This window comes from Cucurbita maxima, unplaced genomic scaffold, assembly GCF_002738345.1.
Source record: "Cucurbita maxima cultivar Rimu unplaced genomic scaffold, Cmax_1.0 Cma_Scf00001, whole genome shotgun sequence".
NCBI classification, from domain to species: Eukaryota; Viridiplantae; Streptophyta; class Magnoliopsida; order Cucurbitales; family Cucurbitaceae; genus Cucurbita; species Cucurbita maxima.
In genome coordinates, this window is record NW_019272017.1 from 1871298 (window position 1) to 1888429 (window position 17132).

Here is a 17132-nt window from a genome sequence, read left to right on the forward strand (position 1 = left end):
GGGGGGGGGGGGGGGGGGGGGGGGGGGGGGGGGGGGGGGGGGGGGGGGGGGGGGGGGGGGGGGGGGGGGGGGGGGGGGGGGGGGGGGGGGGGGGGGGGGGGGGGGGGGGGGGGGGGGGGGGGGGGGGGGGGGGGGGGGGGGGGGGGAGGTCTTCATATCAACTTATAATTACTTCTTAAATAACAAAGAATTCTACGTCATGATCAGTTCCAATTCACCATACAAAAGGCTGTGTCCTTCAGTTTCCTTAATTTTCTTTCTTTAAAACTCTCTAATGGTTTTTTAGCTCTTCCAGAGCAAACTAAAGAAGCAAACCACAAATCTTTAACCCCCACAAGCTAAAACTGGTACCAAGTTCATAAAAAAGAAACTCTTTGAGTCGGATTTTAAAACATGAATAGAGTACAATCCACACCCTCCAAGTTATAGAGATGGAAATTGAGCCCTCGACGAATGAACTGCTGAACTCGAACAATCGTTTGCGGTAGTAGTACGAGCATTATACACCCTCCTAGTATGGTCTGTACCGCATCGGCCGCCTGAACCTCGGAACCCTTCTGCATAAAATAAGAAGATAGAAACTTGCATTATAAAGCTGAAAGTAGAAGGAAGTTGACTATTCACTTTTTCAACAATATACATAGGAAGTTGATAATTCTTTAGGAGTGCACATAATGTTTCTGTGTCTGAAAATGAACCATCCACACAGAAAAGTATCATCTTGTGAGAAGCAATATAGTATTTCAGCACTTACCCATAACCATACGAAGGATAAAAAGGTGCATCTGCCATGAAAGGGCGGCGACCCCGAAAGCCATAAGGGTTCGGTCGCCTTCCTCGGTATTGCTTCATGCCAGGGACATTTGTCCTCTTGGCGGAGACCTGCAAAATGTACCAAAAATCGACTATGGTCAGTAGTAAAACTCAATATAATTTATCTAAGATGAGCGTCAAGCTTGGTGAAGTTCAAAAATCGACAACGTCGTTCTCCGCTCCGATATACATTCGGTATTAGGGGCGTATGGGTGAAATAAATTATTAACATAATGTTCTTACATAAACTGAAGTTTAAAATACCTTTAGTTGGCGACCATGCAACTCTGACTCATTCAACAGCAAAGCGTTCTGTACAGCATCAACTTCCACAAACTCAACATAAGCAAATCCTTTGGGGTGACCGAATTTGTCAGTCAAAATCGTCACTCTGTTCACTGTTCCACATGATTGAAAATGCTGTTGGACCTCTTCAGGAGTGCATGCATAGTCAACCTGAAGTAAAAACCACAACAGAAAAAAATAAATCTTGTATTGAAATATGACATTGAAAAACCTTGTGAAATTGGGAGAGAGACAAAAAAGAAAAGTATGCCCAAGGAGAAATAACACTTCAATCCGCCATCCATCAAGACTTTTAAGATTAGGAGCAAGTTAAAGGAAAGATATCTTTAGAGCCAAATATTAGAAATATTGATAAAATATAATTCCTCGTAACAGCTGATAATGATTTGACATATATTCAATATAAACTTCACATAAATTGAACATACAATCAGAAAGGTTACACTCTACGAAGGTCCAAAATTTTGATCACTTCTTAAGATTGATCGTGCCGATGAATTCTTTTCCCTATACTGATTGGGTTTTATGTCTTTATGGTCAATAATTGCAACATTAAAAGGTTGGGCTAAGCATCAGCATATGGGCACTATGGATAAGAGGTTATTGAGATTTCCAAAAGAGTCTAGCGCCCTATGGGATAAGGTGGTGATCGTGGTATGCATATATGAAAAATGAAGGAATGGAGGTTTAGAAGAAAGGAAGATTGGAAGTGTGTGTAGCCCTAAGTGGGCGCATTCGCTTTCCTTTTGGCAGGATACGTGAGTGGAAAATCAACATTATTGTTTAGGGCTTTCGAGATTATAAGAGATTATAAAGGGAAAAGAACTAGCAAGTGCAAGAAGCTCGGAATGACAGCAGCACCAATTCAAGAAGGGTAGTAACAAGAAGAAACCAGGATAAGTTAGAAATTAGCAAGTTATTTGGAACTTCATTACTCAATAAATGCAAGGAAATCAGGGAAGGAGCTATAGCAATTCTTAGGTCCCTTTCCCGAGAGAGCGTCAACAGAGGGAATAGATTGCAAAAGAGATGTTCTAATAAAAATCCTGGCTGTTGTTTGATCTGTATGAAAGCAGAGCAAGACCGAGACCATTTATTCTCACACTACTCTGATACCAACCATTTGCAGAATTTGATCCTTCCTTCATTACAACTTCATGAAGAACTTGCCGACTCAGCTAGCCTGAATATAATATAAACTAGTTGTCACATGGGCATTGACTTTACAAAAACGCTAAGACCTTATGGATCCACACAGCAAAGACATGATTGGGGGCTACAGCTATAAAGAAATCTTTTTCAATGGGAAGAGCATGGCTGGGAACAGGTACTAGATTTAGCTATGTTCCAAGGGTCTTCTCGACGTGCACTTTCTGTTTTATTAGTTGTGGCAACAGCTTAACAATTTTCCACAAAGAAAAACTGAAAAAAATATGACTTAATTTTTTCTAAGTTCAAAATATTATAATTTGTGGCGCAGTATTCCGTAATGATAATTGTTTTATCTTTTACATTTCTTGACTGAAATTACTCTTTAATGAAAGAATGTCACTCAAAGTAAAAGATTTTTAAAAATAAATAAATAAAATAAAAAGTTTTTCAATATTTTTATTCCGGTACTTGAGATAATTCGAATATAAATAGTAAAGACCAATCCATGGTTGTTAGATGACTAAAGAGAAACGAAAAGGAGACCAATGCTAAAGATATAATACTATAAATGTGTACGGAAAAAACTTCAATATTAAAATGACATAGTGAATGAGAAGGGTGATAAATCTCACATTACCAACGTATACCGATCGAGCATCTACTTCCTCCTTTTCAGCCTGAGTTGCAGAGGTACTGGATGAATCTTCTTACATGTTAAAAGGAACACGAGTTAGTTACAAACAAACAACAAACCCTAAAAAAATTGTTAACCAAGTATGAGATAAAACTTCCACTGATTAATATACTTCTAACCACCAAAAAGAAGATAAATGATAACAAGAAAAGTAGTATTCATCAGATAACAATCCTATAGAGTATCTAATGAGCAGACATGCACATGCCACGTAGAACACGTTCATCTTGCTAAAAGTTCGTACCATTTTGACAGCATAGGAAATAAGAGGACATTAAAACAATCAATTTGTTTTGTTAATAAAGTGAAAATTATTGCCCAACTATGACAATTAAAGCAACATAATTGTGAAAAAAAAGAAGTTCCAGATTCAAATAGCATAAATAAGAAAAGAGAGACAACTTAACTTTGGTTCCACCCGGATGAAAGACGAACATTATAAGAAATTTGTCAAATACCATCAAAATACAGAGTCTTAAAACTTTCTGGTTGATTTATAAAATAAAAGACAAAAAAACTTGAGACTACAAAGAAAAATCGAAGAATGCTATGCACCCATTGGACATAACAATGTTAAATAACACTTCACGAACTTCAAAATTTCCTAGATCTAACGACCTTTTCTTTTCTCTTCCCAAGAAACCGAACTTTGAAGATGTTTATCAAAAACTAACGGGACTTCGACTGTTTATAAAAAGTGACAACGTTTATAAAACTCTTAGGTTAGTTTAGTATAAAACTCTTTGGTAAGTTGGGCATTTAACCTCATCTAGACCATACTTCCCACTAGGGCTCTCAACCAATTTAAGAAGCCTTTTATTTATACGATCCGACAACCTTGTGTTATCACAAAACTCTCCTACTTACCCACTAAATCACTTCAATAAGGTTCAGCCCTAACAGATCTTGGAACTTCATGAACTTGATTCACAGTTTGCAACTTAAATTCACTCTCTTCAATGTGCAAACATGTGATCAATGTTAAGACTAGGCTCATCCAGGCAATTTAAATCCTCCCACCGCCATTAAAAACCGGTAAAAATTAAGCCTTAAACCAAGCCAAGATCAATAAAAGAAATCAAGAACTAACTTACTGAAGTACAGAGATAAAAAAGGAAGATACCTTGAACAGCGCCCATCTCTTTCTCAACCTTGGCCTGCATTTCCCGAAGAGCACCGGCCTCCTCCTCGATCTCTTTAAGTCTCCTCTTCATGTCCTCCAAGTCCTGAACCGTTCGAAAATACACAGAATCAAAGACGAAACTCCATGAAAAAGGCTCGGAAAAAACAGAGAAGAACTCGAGAAGCTACCTTCGAGTTGGCGTTAGTAGGCTCGGCATCGTCGTAGCCTTCTTCGTCAGCCCTACCAGAGGACATATCGAGGTCAGCATCCATCTCGGCGTCGTCGGGAATATCGCCGCCATAGACTTCGTGCTCGTGCTCGTGCTCGTGCTCGTCGTAGTTGAAATTATGCTCCATCTCCGCCTCCGTCTCCGGTGGCCTCTCGATCGCTGGTTGGTATGTGTATTTTGTCTACTGGTTCCCAATTGCTGAAGATTAGGTTTCGGATCCTGTCTGCGACTCTGGATTTCATATTTGAGCTGCTTTTTTCAATATTATTTATTTTATTTTTTAAATATATTATCATATTGTTCTCATTTACTTTCAATATTTAGAAAAAAAAAAAATTATAGATCTTCACCATTAATAACACGTAAAACATTGAAGTGGACCGTTAAACTTCCATAATATTTACTTGACGTGAGACGTGGTTAGCTGAGACAAACAAAACACGTATTAGGGTTTGGATGAAACACCGTGTGTTTGCAGTGTTGGTACAACGACACGATTTCACTTTACGCCATTGATTTGTCGTTACAACTTTTTCACTTACGACAAATCGAATAAAAACAATATTAATTGAGATCGTCCGTTAAAATTTAAGAAAAAAAATATTATTTATTGTTAAATTAAGGAAGAAGTAGGTTTTTTATTTTTATTTTTAAATTATTTTATTGTTATTATTATTATTATTATTTTGTATCTAAGAGTATTTTTTCAAATATTAATGAAAAACTAAAGAATATTGTCATCTCAATAGCGATATATATATATATATATTTATTTATTTATTTATTTATTAGAGCAAAACAAATTGGGCTTAAGAGCCGAAGCCCAGTCCAGAATCTGCCAAGTTCAATTGCGACAGCCTCTCGTTTCAGTCCCATTGATAATTTGATCGGGAGAGAAACGAATATGGCATCATCTATCGCTCTGTCACCTTCCACCGTACCAGGGCAAAATCAACTTCTCCGTTCAAGCTTCCACGGGAGCGCGTTGCCACCATCCGCCATATCTCTTACCCCAAACAAACAGGTTCACTTTAATTTTACTTTACCATACAATTTACCCCGTTAATCTACGCTATTTTATTACTTAATGTCAATTCCTGTTGCTGTTATTTGATTAAACTCTGATGAATTCCCATTTCGATACAATTGGTTGGTTTGATCGGTATTTCTGCAAATAAAGTGATAGAATACGTTGATAGGTTGAATGTATGTACGTGAATATGTATATCACATGATCTTGAGATAATTAGAGTTCAGTCCTAATGGTTTTGAGAATTAGGTTTGATAAAATCTCATAAATAGTCATTCTGGTTACCGTAATAAAAATCGGAAGGACGAATTCTAAATTTTAAAATTATTATAACTAAATTTTAACTCTCTCGTGTTCCGCATCATGGATCATCTACACTTTTATGTCCTTCTCAAAAGTGTGTCGATCCTTATGTTGTGCGGAGCTGAGCATCTGATATTCGCTGGGAAGCTTTTCCACTGTGGGGCCTTGTGCAGTAAACCCCCTACAGGCGGTCATCCGTCATCGTAAAGTAGTCCCCGCGAACCTTTTGGGAGGAGGGGTATTCTTGTGGGTAAGCATAGCATTTTTTGTCGAACCCGCCCAACCCAATTAAAAAGAACCGAATCTGATAGACACATCTTTTTACTTCTGGGAGGGTACTATAGGCATCAAATTTAAATTCAACTAGGAATGTATTGTACAATTAGCAATGTTATGAATGTATGTACAGATTAAATTTAACATCATCAATTGTTATCAGCTTAAGATTTTGGATTTAGTGTTTATTTAGCATTATTATTGTCTGGAGAAGTTCTAAATTACATGTAATTTAAGTCCTCTGGCGAACTTTTTGATGGTCTGGGTGCAAATGTAGTTGAAACTAAGATTGAAATATTTTTCATGTTTCGAAGACTTGTCTCAAAATCACTGCAAAGTTTGACCTGAAGCCTCCTCCATATCCTCTGGTATGTCTGCATTTAGTTCATTTATATTGCTTTCTCGATTAATTCATTTACGAAAGTTTAGAGTTTTATTATTATTATTATTAATTTTATAAAGGAATGAAAATTCAGGGTTTGAATTTATACAATTATTAGTTATGGGGTTTTAATTCACCATAACCCATATAATAATTATAATAATTAATCGTATGTGACATTCTTATAATCTAAATTTATGATACAATGTTTAATTCTTTTTTATAGAAATGCCAAAAAACAACTTTTAGAAGATTCACTATATAAACTTATGAATAGGACTAGCTCTTACTTCTACAAACTGTCTTCATAGGATGCTTTGGAACCACATATGAGTCGTTCAACCCTCGAATATCATTGGGGAAAACACCACAGAGCTTATGTGGACAACCTAAACAGACAGATTGAAGGAACTGAGCTGGATGAACTGTCACTAGAAGATATCATTCTTAAAACCTATAACAAAGGTGATTTACTTCCACAGTTCAACAATGCAGCACAGGTACATACTCTTCACATAATTACTGATATCGATCTCATTGCTTTTTCATGAGATATTAAGCTTATGAGTAAATAGCGAATTGTAGTTTGATGATCGATGTTGTTTTATGGTTTAAATCTTATTTTAGTTCATGGGCGTTCATGTTTATTTTGTTTTGGTCTCTAAATTGTCAAAGAAAAGACCATTTTGATCCTAGGCTTCTTGAAATTTACTTTTTAATTAAATTATTTAAAAGAAACTTGCCACAGACTTGTTTATTTGGTTGATGAATAGATATTTTATAGCGACATAATCGAGCGTTTGAATCTCTTTGGAGGTTAGATGTTCGAGTTTTCAAATGTATGTATGTTCACATGAAATGATTATTGAAAAATAGGCAAGGAAGGAAAAATAGTTTTTCTTACGAAGTTTTAAGGACCAAAATAGGATTTAAACCTCCGTTTGGAAAATTCTCTCAATGTGGACTAACCCCGGTTTCAAGAAATATATCACATTGAAGTCCCCTAACACCTTGGTAACTGAAAATTTATAGATCTGGAACCATGATTTTCTGTGGGAGTCCATCAAACCTGGGGGAGGGGGAAAGCCAACAGGGGAACTCCTAGAACTGATTGAAAGAGACTTTGACTCTTTTGAAAAGTTTTTGGAAGAATTCAAGTCTGCTGCAGCAACGCAGTTTGGATCTGGTTGGGCTTGGCTTGCATGTGAGTCAAATTACTTGGCTTCTTTTCCCTCGTACTTGTATTTATATCAATCAATTCTGCTAAGTTGGGTTCCTCTTTTCTAGATAAGGATAACACAATTGGCCATCCACGTCCATCAGAGAAAGACAGAAAGCTTGTAATTCTGAAGAGTCCTAATGCTGTTAACCCCCTCGTTTGGGACTATGCTGTGAGTATTACACCATTTTTTCCCCAATAACAAAGGAAAAGAAAAAAGAAAAAAAGTATAAACAGAGGAAGTATCAATTGAGTTAGAGAAATAATGAGTTGACATATAACTTAAAAGTTCGTGTTCTTATATTTTGAATGTTAGTTCATTGTCTTGTCTGAAAAGAGAACCACATAGAAAAGTTGTTAACATCTAGTAATTGCAATAGTAAGGGCGTTTGACCATTTCGAACATAACTTAGTTGGCTAAGGCATATACTCTCGATTTATAGGTCAAACGGTCGAATTCCCCTATATACTATTAAAAAAAGGAAGAAAAAAAAGAAACATTTTGGGTAGATATAAGCAAACTATGTACTATAAAACTTCAAGGTCAAACTTTCCAGCTTGAAATAGTTATTTAACCTTATTTTATTTCGCCTTTTTTTTTTTTTACAGCCACTTCTTACCATTGACGTTTGGGAGGTAATTGATTATATATTATAATCTTTTTTCTTTTATTTTTCCCTGTCGGGTTTTTGGGGTGGGATGTGGGGTCATGTATACTTTTTTCAGTGATTGCTAATGCTGTGATTTTTTGGATTTGATCTCAACAGCATGCTTATTACCTAGACTTCCAGGTTAGACTTTACCTGACCTTATGGCTCATATATCTTGCTCTTTGTTTCTCCGGCTCTCAACTCGTCTGCCCTTATAACATCGTTAAAACCGTTCTTTTTGCAGAATCGACGACCCGATTATATATCGACCTTCATTTCAAACCTCATATCGTGGGAAGCAGCAGACTTAAGGCTACAGAAAGCCAAGGTTGAAGCTGCTGAAAAAGCAAAGGAGAAAGTGAAGAAAAAGACCGAAGATAGTGACACCGACAGCAGTTCAAGTGAGTCGGATTCGGATTCTGAATAAACATCGCTTCTCTTGTTTACAGTGTTCGTAAATGTGCACATTATATTTTCCTCGCTTCGTTTGGATGCATTTCACTGTTGTCTGTTATAGTTGATTGCTGTGCTCCAAGTCTTATGGCTTGTTGCTGTGATCAGTTTGTATACTTTGAGTTGTTTTGCTGTGAAGTGGAGGAGGGAGTGTGTAATTTTTTAGCTTTGAGTGAATAATGCAACTGAACTAGACCATCGGAACTTTTACTTCCTTTCAGACATCTGGAAATAAAATGCCTGAAAATTAATTAAATGTAGCTAGTGTTGCACCAAAAATGATGTCAAAATTTCAATTTCATATAAATAAAGCTAGTTAATTTACTTTTATCAATTTAAATTATTAAAATAGCTTTAACCAATCAAATTTTAATTTAATTTTCATTCTTGTATACTATAATAAATAATATGCCTTAAATTTTAGAGTTTTTTTTCTTTAATAAAATTATACAAAAGATTAATTATAATTAAGTATTATAATTATACATATTATAGTTAAAAATTAAAATACCATGTATAGCGAGTAAATGATTATGTGGCAGGAATAATAATAAAAATTTAAATTTAAAATTGTAAGAAATAACAAAAAAATAATAATTATTATTATAAAATAAAATAAACTGAAAAATAAATAGAAACATAAAAACTTAAATTTAAAACTCAATACAAAATTGGGTATCTAAAAATATATAGATAAAATATCTTTAAAAAAAAACATCCTATTATTAAGGTATTATTAAATGATTTATTGAGTTAGAGTATGACTTTAGGTTTAATACTTCTCCTTAGACTCTGATACCAAGAGGATATTATGAATATTACGATTGGTGCTCTGATACCATGTTAAGAATATCAAAATTAGTGCTATGATACCATGTTAAGAATGAGAAATAGAAATAGAAATAGAATTGGAATCAAGGGGATATTCTGATTGATATTCATATCTTCTAAATAGGATACAAACCAGTAACTAATAACTCCAGATAAAAAAAATATAAATTAATTAAATATTAAGAATAAAATAAAATATACTCTAAATCTAAATCTAATCATATTTATTTATTTTTATAAGGAACAATCACATAAATACGTAAACAAATCATATATAAAATTCTTTTATATTCTTTTAACCTTATTTATTAAGTTACATTACTATTATACATATAAAAGAAAAATAATTAATTTTGTCCAAAAAATAAATGCATTATTAATAATTGTGGCCACAGATTTAACCAACCTTGAAAATTTAAAACTTATTATCGTTTTTTAAATTTAGGGACCTAAACATAAATTTAAAATTTTCAGGGGCCTAAACATAAATTTTAAAAAATAAGTATAAAAACTAAAAAATGCCGACCATATTTTTATTGATTTATTTCAAAGAAAAGGGCTGAGCCCAATCAGATATAAATTTATTGGGCCAGCCCAAGTTAGAGACTAACCTAGGGTTTCTTCAAATATACGAGGGTTCCGGCTAGCTAAGATTCAGTGGCTGGAAGTTGAAAGAGAAGGGTCACTCTGCTCCGCCGCGTTGTAAGTGTTCACCGCCTTGCAAGTTTTCGCCGCCTTTTATTTCTTCCCATCTCCGACCGGTTTCTCCTCTTCTTATTCTCATTGAATGTTGTGATTCGAAAGGCTTTTCATGATTATGTTTTGGTTGCAATTTGATATGTTTTCATCTCGATTCTCATCCTGCGATTTCATTCCACGATTCAAGTATCTTTGTTTCATGGAGTTTACCATTTGACACCATAACTCATATATGATGTTTTGTTCTGTGTTTTGTTGTCTTTGCTTTTCCAGATCTTTAATACGTGCGGATCGTTTGTTTGTGGTTTCTTTTGAGCAGTTTCGTTGCAGTGATTGTATCGATTCTGTTTTTGTTTTGTTCTATTTTTGTTTTCTGGATATCTATTTGGGTTTTCTTTATTACCATTTGTCTCGCATTTCGGAGTTGTTTTTGCGCCTCGTACTTTCTTCTATTGTTTCTCGAACGGTTTTATCGTCTGCTTGGATGGAGTGGATAAGGCCGTTGGTTTTGTTTCAATACCGCGTTTCATATAGTGGTGTATGGACTTTTCTTGCAACAGGTAATTGGATTATCATTGGTCATTACGACCTTCTGAATTTGGTTTGAAGAAAGTACCTATTTTAGTACCGCTGTGTTTTTTAGTGTGGTGTATGTGTGGATAAACTGACGCTGAAACATTTTATAGGTTGAAAATAGAATCAAACAAATCCAAACTGTTTAAATTCATTCTAATTTAATGGAAGTGACCAGTATCGGCTGTAAACTTGATCTGCATGTATATTTCATACTTACCTCCATTGAATCGTTATTTTTTAATTGTGCACCCTTTATTGTTTTTTAATTTTCTTTGTAGTGTTAGTTTGTTTGAAGAAAATTTCATTTAATATCAGTGTTTTTATATTCTGTATGGCTAATCCAAGTTTATTACCATTGATAATTGATGAACTGGTTTAATAATTGATTTGATGAACTGGTTAATCCAAGTTCAGTGTTTTGATGAACTGGTTTAATAATTGATGGAAATTTAACATGTTACCTCTTCTATTTTTTGTATGTTCTTGTTTCTCACACCTGTTAACGAATTGGGTTCATGCATTAGCACATAGAAAAACATTTTCATGAATGATCTCAATATATGGATATTGTTATTCTCAAATTTTGAGCCGAAATAGTCGGTGTAATGGATTCACCTAGATTTCTTTCTCAGCGCACCTTGTATCATTTTGTTTGTGACTGTTCACTTCTCCTTGTAACATTTTGTTTGAGACTGTTCACTTCTGCTTTGTTAGAGGTAAAGAATGAAGCACAACAATGTTATCCCAAGCGGCCACTTTAGGAAGCACTGGCAGAACTATGTCAGGACCTGGTTCAACCAGCCTGCCAGGAAAACCAGAAGAAGAAATGGTTAGTGTGTGTGTTTTATATATTTTCTTACTCATACTTTAGTTGGATGTTCATCACTACGACTTAGAATTTATCCTTAGATATTGAATTCTAACAATAAACTTGGTGAATCTACCATTAGCCCGTCAGGAGAAAGCCGTGAAGAACTTTCCCCGCCCAACTGCTGGACCACTCCGCCCAATAGTTCATGGTCAGACATTGAAGTACAACATGAAAGTGAGGGCTGGTAGGGGCTTTTCCCTGGAGGAGTTGAAGGTATCCGGTCTTTTCCCCCCCTCTATTTTTAGTTTCTTCCTCCTTAGCCTGACTTCCACTCATGAATGGATGTCTCCACAGTGGAATTTTTTGTTGGATTCTTAAGATTGCTCAAATCTATTTTGTGCCTGTCACTGTGAAGTTTTTATCTTTAAAAACTCTGGTTCTTTATCATTTATATAGTTTCTCAATCATCAACGGTTTTCTCTCTAGGCTGCTGGTATCCCCAAGAAACTAGCACCAACAATTGGAATTGCAGTTGACCATCGCCGTAGGAATCGCTCTCTTGAAAGTCTACAGGCTAATGTTCAGAGGCTGAAGACATACAAGGCTAAGGTGGTCGTCTTCCCAAGACGTGCCCGCAAATTCAAGGTCAGTTTACTAAAATAATAAGACTTGGGTTGAATGTTATCAACTGCGTTTTATGTACTCGAGGGTTCATGACACCATTTTGTCTTCAGGCTGGTGATTCTACTCCTGAGGAGCTTGCAAATGCCACCCAAGTCCAAGGACCGTACCTGCCTATTGGACGTGAAAAGGCACCGGTCGAGATCGTCAAGGTCACTGAAGAGATGAAATCATTCAAGGCATACGACAAGCTACGTATTGAGAGGACAAACGAACGACACGTTGGTGCTAGATTGAAGAGGGCAGCAGAGGCCGAGAAGGAAGAGAAAAAATAGATTGCTAGAGCAACAGTTTAGAGGTCGTTCTATTTTCCTAATTTTGGTGTTTTTCTTCCATATTTTGGATTTGTCACATCTTCTGGACTTAATTTGGTAGATTAAAGGTCTTGAGGTCATGGATGTTACGGTTATTGGCCTTGGTTTTGGTCTTGTACTATCGTTACTTTTTTATTTGTGCTTTATTGCATTCAAATGGCCTTGCAATATCTTCTTTTGGTTTGATAATTGGGATGAGATCCATTTGTGATAAACTATTTCAAATAAGTATAGCAAATTATAAGCCTATGAATAGTATACTGATATTAAAGGGATATTTTGTATAAATGAATAAATGCTTTCAAATTATAAGCCTATTAATAGGATACCAAATAAACGCTCTTCCTGCGACCCGGTAGTGCATGAACTGAACTGATGCTCCGATATAATGACCTATTATTATGTGAATTAGGACATGTCAAGGAAATTCCATACTTTTTAGAATCCTTTCCGCCAAAAAAACATGAGTTTGGAAATTTGGAAAAAAACATGAGTTTGGAAATTTGGAAATTGGAAAGGCATGCGAACCATATAAGTAACCATTTGGATTCTTATGTAGTACATAAACATGCATGCTATCTTGAAGGTACTCTCTGTTTTAAAATAGAGTTTGATATGAATTTTTGTTTAAAAATTGAAAATAATTTTATTTAATTCATTAATTCCAAGATAATTATTATAATAGAACTATAAATATTCTTATAGTTAAATATTTTTCATTACATTATGAAATTTTAATTTATAAATAATAAAATAAGTAAATGTATATAAATTTTTAATTAAATATGGAACAATACCTTAAATTTATTTAATTACTTAAATTAAATAAAAGATTTTACTTTTAAATAATCTTACATTTATTTGTAGTCAAATACTAATTTTTTTTAAAATTACCATACATAAATAAGTTAATTTTAAAAGTTTACATAAAACGATATTTATTAAAATAGACTTAAAAATATACTTATAATTATAATTAAATATTTTTGTTTACCTTAGTTAGATTAAAACTAAATTTAATAAATGGTTGGAAATATGAAAATGAGTAAATAGAAATAACTAAATAAATACTTAAATAACATTCTATGTTTATATTAAAAAAACAGTGAACGTTACCAAAGCACGGCCATTCTGTCACGTCATTATCTATATAAATAAAAAGAAATTTAAAATCCATGCAATTATTTCTTCATCTCCCATGGCGCATATTATATTTCTCCTTCTCGCACTACTTTCCAACGCCGAGTCCACCGCCAGCGAAGGCGGTGGTCTCAAGCTGGAACTCATCCGCCACCGTCTCTCACCCGGCAACGTTTCACCTATGGTAGCCAAATCACAAATTTGGCCGGAAACCAGCGAATTTATAGTGAAAATCGCCGCCGACGGAGGTGCATGCAATCCTCGACACTGACAGCGATTTATTTTGGGCTCAGTGTCGTCCATGTGCGAAATGTTATCAGCAAACAAATCCAATTTACGACCCTTCGAAATCGTCAACCTTTCAAACCCTTTCTTGCAAGTCGCCGCAGTGCCATTTGAGGGGGTCCGGTGCGGCGTGCTCCGGCACCGACACCTGTAAGTACGACTATGGGTATGGAAGCGGATCTACGCAGGGAGAATTGGCGACTGAAAAAATGGTTGTAACTTCGAGGTCTGGAGCGACGACGCCGTTTCTAGGTGTGGTGTTTGGTTGCGGACATAATAATATTGGAACGTTTAATCTGAATGAAATGGGATTGATCTGATTCAGAAGAGGGGCGGTTTCCTTCGTTTCTCACGTATATATATATATATATTATCACTTTCAATTATTATTATTATTTTTAAAAACATTAATCGTATTAAATATTGAAACTTACAGTTAATTATATCCTTATTTAAATAACTATAAAGTTCAAAACCTTATAGTTAATGTAAATTCATATTCACATATAGGTCCTTTGGTCGGCGGCAGAAAGTTCTCCCATTGTCTGATGCCATACAACACCGACCTGAGAATCTCAAGTAGCCTCTCTATTGGGTCGGGTTCTGAAGTTAAAGGACTTGGAGTCATCACAGCCCAACTCGTTCGAACATCCGACCAGACATCTTACTCTCTCACCCTCAAGGGAATCTCCGTCGGAAAAACCTTCGTTCCGTACAGTACGTCGGGACCTCCGGCCAAGGGGAACGCAGTTCTCGATACCGGCACGCCACCGACTCTCCTTCCCAAAGAATTGTACGGACGATTGGTTGCTGAAGTTCGGCGACATATCCCGTCGAAGCCCATTGACGATACTCTTTGCTACAAAGGTAATTTAGGGAATTTGGTGATGACTTTTCACTTCGATGGCCGTGTGGATCTCCGATTGAGTACGGCTCAGACTTTCAATAAGATTCCGGATGGGTCCTTTTGCTTCAACGCAATGGGCGTTGACGACAAGGACGCACTCATCGGGAATAGTATGATGTCGAATTTTTTGGTTGGGTATGATATTGACAATATGACGGTGTCGTTTAAGCTTACTGACTGCACCAAAATTGGTTGAAATTTTTTGGGCCTATGAAAACAATATGCTATTTTATAACTATTATTACTCTTCTCGTAACACTTTTGATGTGACGTTAAGTTTGTTTTATTTTATTTGTAGTTCACTATCATGCCATAATCATACACATATTATAAACTATACTAATAAATGTCACGAACATGTCTTAATCATACACAAATTATAAACTAACTACGATTTAGGTTGAATGTTATCTAACTGCGTTTTATGTACTCGAGGGTTCGTGTCATCATTTTGGCTTCAGGTAATTCTACTCGTGAGGAGCTTGTAAATGCCACCCAAGTCCAAGGACCATACCTGCGTATTGGACGTGAAAAGGCACCAGTCGAGCTTGTCAAGGTCACTGAAGAGATGAAATCATTCAAGGTGTGAATGTTTGATTAATCCACCACATCTAAATGGTGTGAAAGTTATCTTATTTATAATCAAATAAATTAAAAGGATATGAAAATAGTAATAAATAGAAATAACAATAAATGGAAAGATACCTATGATAATAAGGCAAATATTAGATATTTGCCTTATAATAAAATATCAAATATAATATATATGACAAACTATAATTTATTACTAAATATCATTAACACAAGGCATACAACAAGTTACGTACTGAGAGGACAAACGAATGACAAGTTGATGCTAGATTGAAGAGGATGTTAGATGAGAGTGTCCACATTAGTTAATTTAGAGAATGATCATGAGTTTATAATCTAAGAATACACTCTCTAGGCTTTTTGAGAAGCCCAAAGTAAAGTCATGAGAGTTTATGCTCAACGTGGACAATATTATACCATTGTGGAGAAGTCGTGTTCCTCTAACAGAGGAGTAAGGCGAGATGGAAGATAGAAAATAAATGGTTAGAGCAACTGTTTAGAGGTCGTTCTATTAAGCATAAATGATGGTGTACTGCGTCCAAACAAAAATACCTAACTTTTATTAAATATATGAAAGTGGAGGGTGAAATTGCAATTATACTAGAGTCTAGGGGTGGACTGTGCAATTCGCCCAATTGAAAATAAGTATATATAGGATTTAAACGGAGGCAAAATTGATAGATAAATAGGCGGGAAACTCGAGGGAGAAAGGGAGCGAAGCAGCGGCGGGTAAATGACCGGACGGTGGAATCATCCGCTGCTAGGTCTTGTCTTCCTCATTCCAGACTGCGGCGGCGGCGAACTTCAACCTTATCAGAAACTCTGTAGGCTCTGTCTTCCTCTCTTTGCTGTTGCACAATTTCTGGAATCCACTTCAAGAAGAATGTAAGGCTTCGCTTTCTTTTTCAAGTTTATCGAATCATTGTCCGGAAGTATGGTCTCCTTGTTGCCTTTTATCTTCGCACGTCCAGGTTACGGCCGCATAGTTCAACCGTGTTTTAGCAACTCCGTAAGCTCTCTCTCTGCTGTTGCAAAGATTTTGGAATCGGCTGTGGAGAACTAACAAGAAAGTGAAGCTTCATTTTCACTTGAAGTAAATCAAATCATTTCGAATCTCTGATCGTTCAGAATGCTAATTTCAGGTTTCGATTTCTACTATTCACATGCACGTTGCAACACTTGCTTTGCATTTATTGAAGAATGTTTACTGAGTTCGCAGTCTTATCAGCTATATATAATGCCGAGTAAGGCTTCGCTTCATTTTTTAAGTTTATCGAATGCTGATTCGAATAAGAATGTTTCTCTGCTCAAACTCTCAGTTCTGAATAAATTTTTTGATCACACTCTCTATCGATTGATACTATCAAGTATACTATCAAACTCTCATAGTTATTACTTGGTTCTTTTTATATTTAACTTACTTTGAATGCCCTGTTTACAAAATATCGTCCCGTGGTGCTCTTTTGTAATTATTTTATAATATTTATCTAACTTATTTAAATGCATATTTAAGATAAAATATGCAAAATGTTTACAAAAAAAAAAAAAAAAAAAAAAATTGTCCTGTGACTTTTAAATTCAGAAAACAATTTAGTAAAAGAATTTTGATAAACAATTTTTAAAAACATGTAACAAAACAATCCTTAGGTATCTGTTGTTTCTCTAAC

General features: G+C 35.4%; 3 protein-coding genes and 1 pseudogene across 7 annotated transcripts; 3 read left to right on the plus strand and 1 right to left on the minus strand.

Moving 5' to 3' along the window:
- Positions 1-150: 150 nt before the first annotated feature.
- Positions 151-4570, minus strand: LOC111486896 (polyadenylate-binding protein 1-like). 2 transcript variants are annotated; one of them, XM_023134173.1, is made up of 6 exons: positions 4277-4570; positions 4089-4191; positions 2904-2974; positions 1078-1269; positions 755-882; positions 151-557 (listed from the first exon to the last, which is right to left on the minus strand). In XM_023134173.1, the coding sequence occupies exons 1-6, from the start codon at positions 4442-4444 to the stop codon at positions 512-514; spliced, it is 708 nt and encodes a 235-aa protein (XP_022989941.1). In that variant the 5' UTR covers positions 4445-4570; the 3' UTR covers positions 151-511. The 2 variants fall into 2 exon arrangements, with proteins under 2 accessions (XP_022989941.1, XP_022989860.1); XM_023134092.1 differs by having other exon boundaries at positions 2904-2977.
- A 579-nt stretch (positions 4571-5149) lies between these two features.
- On the plus strand, positions 5150-8881 carry LOC111486653 (superoxide dismutase [Fe], chloroplastic). Of its 3 annotated transcripts, none has more exons than XM_023133895.1 (8): positions 5150-5346; positions 6228-6294; positions 6620-6808; positions 7341-7512; positions 7596-7699; positions 8137-8163; positions 8295-8318; positions 8422-8881. In XM_023133895.1, the coding sequence occupies exons 1-8, from the start codon at positions 5222-5224 to the stop codon at positions 8602-8604; spliced, it is 891 nt and encodes a 296-aa protein (XP_022989663.1). In that variant the 5' UTR covers positions 5150-5221; the 3' UTR covers positions 8605-8881. The 3 variants fall into 3 exon arrangements, with proteins under 3 accessions (XP_022989663.1, XP_022989756.1, XP_022989742.1); XM_023133988.1 differs by having other exon boundaries at positions 5151-5341; positions 6241-6294; XM_023133974.1 differs by having other exon boundaries at positions 5151-5340.
- A 1200-nt stretch (positions 8882-10081) lies between these two features.
- LOC111487036 (60S ribosomal protein L13-1-like) lies at positions 10082-12728 on the plus strand. 2 transcript variants are annotated; one of them, XM_023134286.1, is made up of 5 exons: positions 10082-10163; positions 11451-11565; positions 11687-11820; positions 12034-12192; positions 12282-12728. In XM_023134286.1, exons 2-5 carry the CDS (start codon positions 11460-11462, stop codon positions 12501-12503), a joined length of 621 nt encoding a protein of 206 aa, XP_022990054.1. In that variant the 5' UTR covers positions 10082-10163; positions 11451-11459; the 3' UTR covers positions 12504-12728. The 2 variants fall into 2 exon arrangements, with proteins under 2 accessions (XP_022990054.1, XP_022990133.1); XM_023134365.1 differs by having other exon boundaries at positions 10110-10222.
- Positions 12729-13740: 1012 nt separating this feature from the next.
- Positions 13741-15070, plus strand: LOC111485648 (annotated as a pseudogene).
- Positions 15071-17132: the final 2062 nt, after the last annotated feature.

Coding starts and splice junctions, on each gene's coding strand:
- LOC111487036 (XM_023134286.1), top strand. CDS start 11,460: ATGAAGCACAACAATGTTATCCCAAGCGGCCACTTTAGGAAGCACTGG. Junction 11,566..11,686: donor GAAAACCAGAAGAAGAAATG/GTTAGTGTGTGT, acceptor ATCTACCATTAG/CCCGTCAGGAGAAAGCCGTG. Junction 11,821..12,033: donor TTTCCCTGGAGGAGTTGAAG/GTATCCGGTCTT, acceptor TTTTCTCTCTAG/GCTGCTGGTATCCCCAAGAA.
- LOC111486653 (XM_023133895.1), top strand. CDS start 5,222: ATGGCATCATCTATCGCTCTGTCACCTTCCACCGTACCAGGGCAAAAT. Junction 6,809..7,340: donor AGTTCAACAATGCAGCACAG/GTACATACTCTT, acceptor GAAAATTTATAG/ATCTGGAACCATGATTTTCT. Junction 8,164..8,294: donor TTACCATTGACGTTTGGGAG/GTAATTGATTAT, acceptor TGATCTCAACAG/CATGCTTATTACCTAGACTT.
- LOC111486896 (XM_023134092.1), bottom strand. CDS start 4,444: ATGGAGCATAATTTCAACTACGACGAGCACGAGCACGAGCACGAGCAC. Junction 4,192..4,276: donor CTACTAACGCCAACTCGAAG/GTAGCTTCTCGA, acceptor CGAACGGTTCAG/GACTTGGAGGACATGAAGAG. Junction 558..754: donor TATCCTTCGTATGGTTATGG/GTAAGTGCTGAA, acceptor TATTTTATGCAG/AAGGGTTCCGAGGTTCAGGC.